This window comes from Atractosteus spatula, chromosome 26, assembly GCF_055471065.1.
Source record: "Atractosteus spatula isolate fAtrSpa1 chromosome 26, fAtrSpa1.hap1, whole genome shotgun sequence".
Lineage (NCBI taxonomy): Eukaryota > Metazoa > Chordata > Actinopteri > Semionotiformes > Lepisosteidae > Atractosteus > Atractosteus spatula.
Genome location: NC_142731.1, coordinates 4,303,627 through 4,316,015, shown reverse-complemented (window position 1 = coordinate 4,316,015; position 12,389 = coordinate 4,303,627). Strand labels below are relative to the sequence as shown.

General features: G+C 44.2%; 1 protein-coding gene across 5 annotated transcripts in view; it reads right to left on the bottom strand.

Moving 5' to 3' along the window:
* Window positions 1-12,389, bottom strand: part of srcin1a (SRC kinase signaling inhibitor 1a) — a 62,281-nt gene that overhangs the window by 29,874 nt on the left and 20,018 nt on the right. For all 5 annotated transcript variants that reach the window (XM_088906434.1, XM_088906435.1, XM_088906436.1 and 2 more), the window contains 8 exons: window positions 10,725-10,891; window positions 5,064-5,239; window positions 4,163-4,293; window positions 3,631-3,778; window positions 2,735-3,023; window positions 1,938-2,199; window positions 1,187-1,329; window positions 676-828 (listed from right to left, as the gene is read on the bottom strand). In XM_088906434.1, the coding sequence (XP_088762560.1) occupies window positions 676-828; window positions 1,187-1,329; window positions 1,938-2,199; window positions 2,735-3,023; window positions 3,631-3,778; window positions 4,163-4,293; window positions 5,064-5,239; window positions 10,725-10,891 (1,469 nt within the window). The remainder of the gene's footprint in view (window positions 1-675; window positions 829-1,186; window positions 1,330-1,937; window positions 2,200-2,734; window positions 3,024-3,630; window positions 3,779-4,162; window positions 4,294-5,063; window positions 5,240-10,724; window positions 10,892-12,389) is intronic.

Genomic DNA, 12,389 nt, shown 5'->3' with positions numbered 1-12,389 from the left:
ACTATAAACAGGTACAAGGCTGTTTAATCTTCATAGCTTATTCTTACACCAATTCTAGCAGGATTAAAAAGGAGAGAAGGACAAAAAATGGCCATTAAAAACCTCAACAGTCGATTAATCGCTGAAAGATTAAACTCTGAAAAACCATTTAGCACAAGAAGGGTCATTCCTTAAGAGCTAGTTGAAAATACATCTGGCCCGTTGTATTTGATGGCATGTTGTTCATCAGCCCGAATCACCACAGTGGCCTTGTAACACCGCAGTGTTAGAGCGACACCTACACTCTTCACTTTGATGGATACAGGCGTGGTTATTGTTTGTGCATGCAGGTGTATTGATGCCTCCGTACTCTGCCAAGCTTTTCATTGTGTTTAGCCTTTTACAGCAATAGGGTGCATTGTCCTAGGGCTTGCACCATAAAACGACTGCTGCATATTCTGTTATGACGGATAATTATTTGGGTCGGGTCTGGCTTCCTAAGCCATCCTGCGGCACTGTGTGGCAGTTGCTGAAGGAAGAGAGCATTAAATAAACACAGATCGTTTTGTAGATCATCACTCCATCGTTACAGTAACAGTAATTTTTCAGTTCCCTACAGTCCCCTGCACATATCTTGGAATGCTCTTTAAATGTGTATCCATCCCATAATTTGCTTCTTTCCAAAACTGCCCATACCTCCAGCTCTGCAATGATTTTCTCCTCATCGTCCTCGTCCTTCACCCCCGAGGCGATGACAGGGGGGGTGGAGGCCGGCCGGGGGGCTTCGGAGACTGTCCGCCTAAGCTTCACGTGGGGCTTCTGTGCTTCTGTCTCTTCCGACTCTGACTTCTGCAGGTGAGGGAGAGGATGAGAGCGTGTCCGATCAGGTGCATTCAGTGCACATGAAAAGGCATCATTCTCAGACCCTGCGCAGCTCATCGGATGATTCTAAAAGGTTAGGTTTCCAGTTAGGACTGCAACAGGTACTTGCCAAAGACGTGGCAACCCCAGGATCTGAAAAGGTGCAGATCTGAACAAATACACTCGATGCCCAAAGGTCAGCTCCCAGTGAATGCTTATTTCTGCTACAAACAGGAGACGCTGTATATTACAACCCAGGGTCTTATTCTCATCAATTTTATTTTTAATGTAAAACCTGGAATGCCTTTTTTGCATGCTGTCCGAGTTCCCTCCCTTGGGGACCCACCTTGATAGTCTTGCTGGTGACAATGACCTCTCCACTCCGGGTGGTGGTGAGCCCGTGGGATGATGGGAAACTGCGGCGGGGTGGAGGGGGAGGGGGCGACTTGGATGGCTTCTCCGTTCGATAGCGGGGTACCGTTAGCTCATCTGAGGGAAAGGCAGAAGAAGAACATAACAATGCAAACAAAATCCTAGTTCCACCGGCATCTGATAGCTCAGAGCACAGAGACCATGTTCATACAGCACAATTCAAAGCCTTCGCCTTCTCTACTCAGGGCACTTAAAATATTAAGAACCCCCAGGTAAGTGAATACACTCTTTCAGTAGCAGGCAAATCTGTGGTTGACACGAGATACTGTAGCTGCCTGTTACCTTCCACAAGCAGAACAATCCCCAGTTGAAAACCAGAGGAATGTTCATTTCTATCCTAAACCTCCTCATCCTCACATTCAACAGGAATGTTACAAGAACAGGAAAGTTTAAGTTACGGGAATATCAAAATCTTGTGGAATGCAAGCCCATTCTGTTTTGAAGAAGCTTCTTTAATATTTTGGCCATTATGTAGGATATAACATACAGACTGTTTCTCCCTAGTCTAAGACAATCCACTTTCACCTACTGGACCAATCACACAGACAGACTCAGACACAAGAGGCTCAGGCGGCAGAGTCTCAGTAAGGGAATGGGTGAGTGTTTATTCACTTCAGTGAGGGGTACAGAGTGCTGTCTGAGGGAGGGAAGAGAAGGAGGCTCACCGGAGCCACGGCGTGCACTGGGCTCACTCTTGCTGGACAGCTTGTGTGCGATGTGCTGGGGTTTGCTGGGCCGGATCTCAGAGATGGGGGTGCTGCTTTGGGTGGTGGGCGTGGCTAAGGGTTTGGCCTGCTTGGCTGCGAAGTCCAGGTCAGGAATGGCCTTCATGAGCTCGGCCTGCGTCTCCTCTAGGAGCCGGTTAATGTCCTGAGCGCTGTACTGAGTCAGGCTGGCACGCTTCTCCTCCCAGTCCCTCTCGGCAGCCTGCCAGCACAGAGAGACAAGAGAGCAGTTTATGGACTCACAGTGGCTGGCAAAGTCCTCCTACTCCATATCATCCCCTCGCTCAAAGACTAACACACAGTGTTCTGTTTTATGTTATAAAATTGGACACATTACTGCATCACGGCCCAGCTCCTTAGCCTGGAATGAATGAGTGAAAGTGACACATTGGCTTACGTTGCATTAATAAGGAACGACATATTGCACCTCCAACTTCCTCTCTATATCTGGAGATTTGCAGATGAAGACAATACGGACATGTACAGAGACAGAAAAAAACAAGGCAAGTGTGCTACAGAGAGTATGAGGGACCCTTGGAAATAGTGGGAGACACAACCCTAATCACTCAACCTTAAACACAACAGTACAAGTTGCAGAGAGAAGTCCATACGCCTATAATATAATGCAGTGAACTACAACAGCGAACACATAATCACACAGAATCTAGCCACACAGATCTCAGCAGCTGTGAGCAATATGTAATGTGAGATGATCCCAACAGCACGCCCAGACTGACCTCCACAGACACAGACTTGTCCACTCCTCTGCGGCCCGACAGCTCCTCCAAGGGCCGGTTCTTGAGGGGCCCGTGCTGGGGTGAATCGTGGTGGGTGCTGGAGGGGTTGAGGCCAGGGCCGCTGTGAGGTGTCCAGGACGAGAGGCTGGCACTGCCCCCCAGGTCGCTGAAGTTGAGAGGTGGGCTGGTAGGAATATCGAAGTCTGTGTTCTTTGGGAAGTCGTCAGTGTGCTTCTGGGACTGGCTGGCAAAGTCCTCCTGGCCCTTCCATATTCCCTCGTTCACCTGCCTGTTTCAACACACACACACGTTCTGACTGTATCCCTGACTTCCTGAGGTTGTATAGTGTGCATTAGTGGACTGGTGGCAGCAAGTATGAAGTCATCAATTCCTAAATGATTATTAGTATGTTAATGGTTCAATGATGGACAGTTGGTAAATGATAGTCGGTATGTCTGTGCATTAGTGCGTCAGTTACAGAATGTCAGCATTGGTGTGTCTTTAATGATTAGTTTGTTGGGGCAGTACAACAGTGTTAATGTGTCTGTAGGTCAGTGATGCTCAGTGTGTCAGTGTGGATGTGCTCTAGTACCTTCAGAGAGGCGTGGGAGTGTAAGTGATGCCCAGTGTGTAATTGTGAATGTGCTCTAGTACCTGCAGAGAGTCAGGAGAGTGTCAGTGATGCCCAGTGTCATTGTGGATGTGCTCTAGTACCTGCGGAGAGTCGTGAGAGTGTCAGTGATGCCCAGTGTCAGTGTGGATGTGCTCTAGTACCTGCAGAGAGTCGTGAGAGTGTAAGTGATGCCCAGTGTGTAATTGTGTATGTGCTCTAGTACCTGCGGAGAGTCAGGAGAGTGTCAGTGATGCCTAGTGTCAGTGTGGATGTGCTCTAGTACCTGCGGAGAGTCGTGAGAGTGTCAGTGATGGTCTTGCAGCGCTTCAGCAGTGCATCCAGTCTGTGTGGCTCCTCCTTGAGGAACTTGACAGCTTCCACCTCTACCCTGAGGACCACTCGCATCTTACTCTGCAGGCTGGGGAACTGGTCTGGGAGAGAGAAGGGTAAAACTCAACACACAGATGGGAAAGGAGTAGGTCAACTTACACGTAAAAGAACACGTTTTTGTAATAGTAACAAAGACCACAGAACTGCGTGCTACCAACTGTGAAAGTGTCCCACCAACATCTGTGCACAGAACTACAAGAGTGAGCACAGAGGGACAAAACAGAAAACAGCTCTTAATTATTTCTTTTTCAATATATAGGCTAGAGCAGAGAAGCTTTGTCCCATCTGTGTATAAAGAATATCTGTGATGTCTAATATGTGCGGTAGATGAAGTGGGCAGAAGACGTGTGTTGCTGACGTAAAGGCAGGGTGTCAGGCTTGGCCGTATCATGGTGGCAGGAGTTGCAGCAGCAGCATTGACTTACTCTTGAGCTCAGTGAGGGTCTCTCCCAGTTTCCTCAGCACCAGCGCCTTCTCCTCCAGCTCCTGCACAGTCACCAGCCTATGATTCACTGAAGAGTCCTTCTGGATCTCCTCTACTGACTTCTCCAGGTCACTGCAGCAACGCACACAGCACAGGAGTGACACTCACACTCACATGATTGTGCACAGAGCATGTGAAAAATACACTACACTGAAGTATGATTTCACAACGAGAAAGATATTGCTAGAACAAAGAGTTATTTTGTACTTCGACAGACTGATCGGGCGGCAGGCGATGCAGTATTTGTCAAGATGTTTTTCATTCATTCACGCTTCACTTTGTATTCATGTGTTAGCGGATTCAGAGCACAGATCATCACAATTGGTCACTCAAGTAACTAGCTAAGTAAAGCTTTGAAAACAGGGATAATTTAAACCCAATAAATCAAGAAGAGGGATCAATGAAATCATTATGCTAATCCAGAGGAAGAGAAGGCCCAAGAGGGAGCAGGAGTGAAAAACACTGGTTTTGAGTGACACAAGCAAAATCAATATCTCACATAACTCAGACGTGGAAAGAGTGATGTGTGGAAACAAGTAATAAAATTCAGGATTTGACATTTTTTTAACAGTCTTCACAAGACTATTCCACAGAATCCCATATTGAAAGGGATAAGCCTATAAGAGGTTGAAAGTGCTGCAGTCTTTGTGTGATGAGTATCCGTATCAGCAGAGATATGGAAACAACAGCACTTCACACTGTGTGAAAAGTGGGGTGTCTCTCTCAGTGCTGATGCAGTGTGACTGTTGGGGTGTCTCTGTGTGGATGCTGAGTGTCTGTCAGGGTATCTTCACTCATCCCTGATGGCTATACCTTTGTTGCGGTATCTATAAAGTACTCACTGCAACTGTTGTATAATGAGCTCCTCCTCGTTGAGATATTTCAGTCTTTCTTCCTCCACCAGGAGGCGCTGTCTCTGCAGGGGGTCCTCCTGCTTGCGCAGAGCGTCCGTCACCCGCACGCTGATCTCCGTCTCCGTCCGCTTCAGGAGCGACCGGACGGAGTCCTGGTTCTGGAGCTGCACACGCCCAGACACACCACGGTCAGAAGGTTTTTTAATTCTCTTTTCACGCACTTCTCACCGAATCTTTGGATCAAACATTTTAACTTACAATTCCCAGTCCCATTCATAGAATTCCACACAGAGTGAAAATCCACACGCCACAGAGCGCTTATTTCAAAAACCGGTGGTAGATGCTCCTGGTCCTGCTGACCCACACACCTGCTGGGTTTTGATCCAGCCGAGACCTCAGTTACACACTCAATCCCTTCATTGTCTTAACAGTAAACAGATTAATTTGAACTCTTTGTTCCTAGTTCTTAAACATGTTGAAGCTTTAATCCTTGTATTCCGTAAGTGAAATAACACCCTGCGTTCAGAAACACACAGCCTGACCTGAAACCAGCCAGATCTCCCTATTCTGCTATTTCCAAGACACTGCTGTGTTTCACACCAACTACGGCTGATACATTTGGCTCACACATTTTTATATTTTCGAAATCTTTACTGTAGCAATCTGAGTGAACTACAGTATCTTGCTCAAGGATACAACAGCAGTATCTCACTTGGGATTCGAACCTTCTAGTTTTGAGTCCAGAACCCTAATCACTACTCCTCACTGCTGCCCACTGAAGTTGCAAACACTCAAGAATGTGGCTTTTGGCTCAGCCAGCAATGACAACACTTGCTCATTATTCTAAATAGCCTCCTGAAGAAGAGCATCTTGATGCCTCTCACTGTTCAGTGAATGGTTTTTTAACTGCGGTAGGAAACTGGACCACCCAAAGGAAATCCACTGAACACGAGGAGAATGTACAAACCAATGCAGATAGCACCCCAGGAACTGAACCCAGGGCACTAAGAATGCAAGGCCCTGGCCCTACTCTAACCACTGCACTACTATGCAGGGACTGGGATACATGTTTCCGAAACTATGCATTAACTGTAGGTAAGTCTTCAATTTGAAAAGAACTCAAGTCATTCAGAATAAAATAATTTGTGTATATATATAGACTTAATGCTCAACATCTGTAATTTTCTTCATTTTAAATGTACGGAAATATAGCTGTAACAAAACACAAGGCTTTTAAACTAAAGTTGTTCAACATGGTAGCTATCTGACGGATCTGAAAACTTAACAATGCACCATTTTTTCCACCTGCAAAAATGCTAATAGACTCCTTAAAATTAAAATTAGATTCAGCAGCTGTGGATGTTAGATTTAATAATCGCCACACTTTTGTGTGAATGTAACAGAGCATTATCAGAACGGCTACAAAGACATGTCTCTCTCTCTCCCCCGTGTGATTAAAAAAGCTGCGGTGGCTTTCAGAATGAAACCACTTAATAGTGGAAAAATGTGCCCATTAATTGAAAGTTATTGTATTCAATAGATAAGCTCCTTGCTTCCTGCCCAGACGCGTAATACAATTAACAGGTATCATAGTTGGCTTAAGCAGTGCAAAAAACCTTATAAGGCCCTTGCTATTCCCATTACAAGATACCCTTATTTGTACCTGAAGTACGTAAAACTTGAGTTAAAGTACAGTTTCTGTATCAATAACTGGATTAATACTTTTTTAATGAACAGTAACCTTCAAGTCTTAATTCTATAATCATTTAATCTTCCTAAGAAGGATGGCTTTGGATTTTGCATGTGATAAATATTGCAGCAAATGTGTCTGGCTTTTCATGTGTGCTGTGGTGCCTGCTTGCATGCCTTTGCCTGCCAGTCTTTCTCTTTACGGATTCATGAGTGTGTCAGTCTGTGGAGCTTGGTCTGAAGAGGATTATTCAATGACTGAATCCGTCCTTCAGTGTGCATATCTGCAACTGTGCTAGCTAGCCTGAGCTGCCAGTGGAAATTCTGTCGTATTCCGCTGTATTTGCATGTGCATTTGTCTGTGATGGCATGTAAATCACTGTGTGTCTGAACAGAGGAAGGGGTGTGTCAGTATGTGGATCTCTGCAGTGTTGTCTGCACTGCTGCTCCCCAGATAAACAGCCTTTCAGTACCTGACAGGCATGCTGAGTATATCCCTCCAAATCTCACCTCCTTTATGACTTCAGTTATTTATTTCAAATAGGATACAACATCTTCCCAGGAGAGAGTATTAGTGTGCACGTCATCTCAGACTGTCCTAGCAGCTCAGTTTGAATTTCTATGCGCTCACAGGCCAGTGAGCTCTACTGCGGTTTGTCCTCCCCTTTTCCTTTCTTCGCTGTTGTGCCTACAGGCCATTCCACATCCCAGTCTTTCCATCTAAGATCCCTCACCAGCCCATGTGCGAATCAAAATGCAAAGCACAAGGCCTTCCTAGTTACTGTAGGAACTCCAACTGAGATGTGTGGAGTCTGTGATATGTCATTAGCTGACTTACCAGCATTGCCCAAGTGTCAACCAAAACCTGAGTGACCCCTGCAAGGATTCCCTAGGCTTGAGTCAGCCAGGGTACCCATATCTCGCTGCAAAACAATCACCTCCTGATCCTCCCAGTCACATGCAAGCTAGCAGCATTGTAAGCGAGAGAAACGTCGCTTGTCTGGTAGCCTCTAGTTCATCTGACTGGTGCTGTGGAGCTCACAGTCAATCTACAGACAAACGCCTATAACAGATCAGCATGTCACAAGACAGCATGAACAGGTCACCCCCTTAAGCAGTAGAAGTTTTGCACTGGTGAACCAAGATGATTAATAATAGTTGCTTCCAAATTGGAAGTGAATTAAAAAGAAAAAAGCACAATCATTGCATCTTTCACAAAGGTCTGACCATTGTGAACCATCTGAGCAGCATGACTTGTCTGTCTAGAAGTCTCTATTTTGAAATCACGTAGCCCCATTCATTGCCTCCTCTTTATCCTTTGTGACACACTAACGTCATTCAGCTGAAGTCACTGCCACACATAACTTCACTCTTATTCTGGATCTTTAAGGCTAATCCATACTTCTCCACCTTGACTCACAGTCCCACAGCTTAAACTGCTGCTCCACACTGCCTTGGATAGAATCTTACCTTTTAAAAATGAGCCCATTGCCTCACTCCCACTCCTAAGCATGCCATTCTCTACTCCACTGAGCCAACCTCAATCTGCTCAACAGGGCACTCTGCCTTTCTCACCAAAAAACAGCGATCAGTGCCACAGCCTGAGCTCCACACCCAGTAAATACAGTAAAGCTGTGAGCACACTGCAGGCTGGAGGGCTATCAGGCAGTGTGGAGAGAGCTGGTGCCTTCAGGGCCCAGCTGGGGAGTCAGCTGGCAGCTGTATGACAAATGAGGTAGGCTCAAGCCGGCTGCAGAATCCTGGACGAGGAACTGTGAAAATGAGACCCAAAGTGCGAGAGAGATGCCAGATTGCTGTTTGCTTAAAACTGCAGTGGAAGGTTTTATCATTTAAGGCAAATTTTATACCTTGCAAACCCTGCAAATCATTTAAATACTCCTTAACCTATAAAATGTATTTTATTTTTTCCATCTCATTTATGAGAAATCACTGTCCATCTTATTGTCCCAATCATACTCAATAACCCTTTTTTTTACAGAAAAACCAGATTCATACAACCTGTATTTGAGGAAGCATTCTTCCTGGGCAGGGGTACAGCATAGATGTCTTTCCATAAACAGCCCATCCACAGCCAAAAGAATTCATCATCCACTTCTACCATGACTGCTTCCACCACTACTTCATTTTCAGGGTCTGTAATGTATTTCTACTAGTCTTCACTGCTCTTTCAGTGTGTAACACCATTAGATGATTACTATTGTCTTCATTCACACATTATCAGAATGTGATATTTATATCTCTATAGAATTCACATGCTACAGTTCCAAAACCAATCATCAACTGAGAGCTATTAAGTGCAGCTACTTAAAGCATCCTTAAGCCATAGAGAATCTTACTTGAAATGTCAATTATATCACAAGCATGGAATGATAAAAAATACATGCCAGAAAATTATCGATAGGTCAAAGTGCTTTGATTTATTGTTTGACGCATTCATTGACACAGATCTGTAGTACCTCTAGTACCACTATTTCTCTTTGATGAGGACAAAAATCCTAAGCAATGTTCACCACTTAAAATGCATTAAAGGCTGGTATCCTGACTCTGCATCGTTTTTTTGAATATCTCCTTTGAAGATGAAAGGAGCTCTAAATTAAATCTCTGACAGCAATGTCACCTGCAAGGCAGGTTTAAGTGTTATTCATTGGGAGATCTGATGTTATTCAACAAAAATAATTCCTGACCATTTTCTTCCAAAGATCTAGAGACTCTCAGTTTATCAGGGGGAAAAATTACCCTGTGCTGCCTGCTCAGTGAGCTGGCCCTGAAAGCTTGGTCCTTGAGTATCATAAATTGGTTTGGGTGCATTTATTCATGCTCAGAGTCTTGTCAACAACTCCAGTCTGTAGCTCTTTCCTTGTCCCCTAGGGCAACTGATCCTGTGAGCGACAATTAAACTGCTATACCTGAGAAGTGTCCTTCATGAACAAGAGTATCAAGGCTTGGAGACTAAATACAGTGTAGGGGAACAAGTTTTTTTTTTTTCGAGGCTGAAAAGAGACACAATGTTTTGCATGGAAAAAACCTTTACTTGTTCCTTTGCAGCCTACGCATGCCGCAACACCTACCAACTTGAACTAAATACAGTGTAGTGGATTATAGGGAAGGGGAACAATCAACAACATCCACAAGGTTAGAAAACCCCTTCAATTCCAATCTAGGTTGTAATAATATACAGGTGTAGAACTCATTCTAACAGAATGTGCTTCATATTAGAAAAAAAGGTAAATAATCACCAGCAACTCACACAGAATGTCTGGAAGAGAGATGTTAAGATTTTTGTTCTAAACTTCTGAGGCAGGCTTGCTTGAGCCTGAAGAAATGCGAGGTGCTTTTAAAACTGAGTGACCTATTCGCACAGCTATATCATGAATGTTGTATGACAAATACAAGGCAACACAAAATTTCACATTTCTATGAACAACAACAGTAAACACCAGAGGGAGCTCAATTTGACTGTCTGTTGTGCCCATGATGGCTTGCATAAATTCTTCTGCACTGGACAAATTCTAATGATTTTAGTGTCGGTGCACACTGTGTTTGCATCCTTATATTTATGGGGGCTTTCTACTGAATCTTACTGAGTGTTTAAGACCCCACTCGATGAAAATCCAAGAAGAGTGAAAATATAACCAAAACAAATATTTTGGCATGTTTACAGTCAAATGAAGATGTCACTGCCCTACGAACCATACTACCCACAGCTCCATTTGTGTTTGTAGTGTGTACCAAATTTCAATCTTCTATGATACACTGTTTCCACTAAACTGGTATCAGAATAGGCTGACTGAATTGTAAAAGTATCCTTTATTTCTTTTAGTTTCATTGCTTGGTGCCCCTTAATCCAAGCTTTACTGAACGGGGACCTGAGCACTTCCGGTATGAACTGGCTAGAAGGCAGCTGTGATGTCGAATCTGCAGAGCCACTGTGCAGCTCACCTGCATCTTGCGCAGCTGGGACAGCTGGTCCCGCAGGTCTGTGGCGTTCTGCTGCAGGTCGTGCAGGTGGAGCTGCATCTGCAGGCGCGTGACTGCAGTGGCCTGGGTGGCCCCGGCCGGAGGAGGGGGCATGGCCGCCCCTGCGCTTGGTGCGGAAGGCGTCAAGGCTGTCAACCAAACCAGAAGACAGGCATTCTTCAACTGTATCCACCACAACACACTCCAACACAAAGTTAACATCCAGGCGCTATACGTCTAACACTCATATGGCCACTCAGCTAACACATCACACACATAAACAAGCAGGCTGTTGGTTTTTAAGTATCTACATATCAGCCCCCACAATGTTATTAATATATACACATAAGCACATTCACATTGTACTCTACATGAATATATTTAAACAACCTGTTGCAACAAAGCCGCTCACACACTCTACAGGTAATCACCCACACAAGGCCATATTCACAGCTTTTGCCAAGGTCGCCCATAGCAAACCTTTTTTTCCCTCTTCAGGGATAAAAATAATGAATAAGAGAGATACAAAGAGTAGTATTAACAGGACTTCCAGTGTATTTAAGGGCTTACTAGTGTAAATGAGCATTGAACAGATGCTCTTCTAACACTCAGCAAATGATAAAAAAACAACTTTTATTATTAATCAAATGGAGTAAAACGCATTGTAAATATGGCTTGTACGGTCAGCCACTTCACAGTTCACACAATCAGAGCCCTGTGTGTTAGTCAAGGAAGCAGCAGCACAGAAATCTACAGGAGCCCATTCAAGCCAATGTTTTACTAAAAGAACATCAAGTGAATGGTAAACCATTACATAGATTTTCCTAAAAAAAAAAAGTGTACTTATTAGTTACTTCCAAACAAGTCAGGAGTTACCAACCCATGAATTATATTGGGCTCTTTAGCTGAGGGTTTCATATTTCATATTATTCATCTTGTATTGTAACAATTCCTGCTTGCCACACAGGGACACGCATTCCCCTGAATTGACACTTTGCTCTGTCCATGCCTCAGAGAAGGGAGCCCAGAGCTGTTCTATAACACACTGGGGGGAGGGGTGGGGGTGGCTGGTAAGGTATCAACACACAGAAAGAGCGAAGGAAACACCTCCAATACCACACAGTGGGTTAGTGGGAAAAGACAATACCTTTTGTTTTCAGCCGCCCAGCTGAAATATAGAAGGCATGGATCAATTAAAACAAATCATAATAAAGAAAAATGAAATAATGAAAAAGATAATGATCCTGCTTCAAGCCAGAGTTTGCTCACCCTGTCACAAAATTAGCAAGTGCTTTGAAACAGTTGTCTAAGCAATATTGGAAATTGCTACTTAGGGATTGTTCAAAGGCTGCTTAGTGGTCGATGCGAATACTGTTTGTACTGCGATGGCTGATGAGCTGTGTTTTGGAATATATAAGCATTCCTACAGGATCTCCAGGGCACAGCAACAATGACTGTCAGAAATAGCTTATTTTTCCAACACCACTTCTCCAACCTTCAAACACCCCATAACACACAAACCAAATTTGTTTAAAATTTTCTGCCAATACATGGCACAAAAGCTAAATGTACAAACAGATTATAGGGTCACCTGAATAATTAATTTATAAAGACTAGAGAAAACCCAAAAGTGTCAGAACACATGAT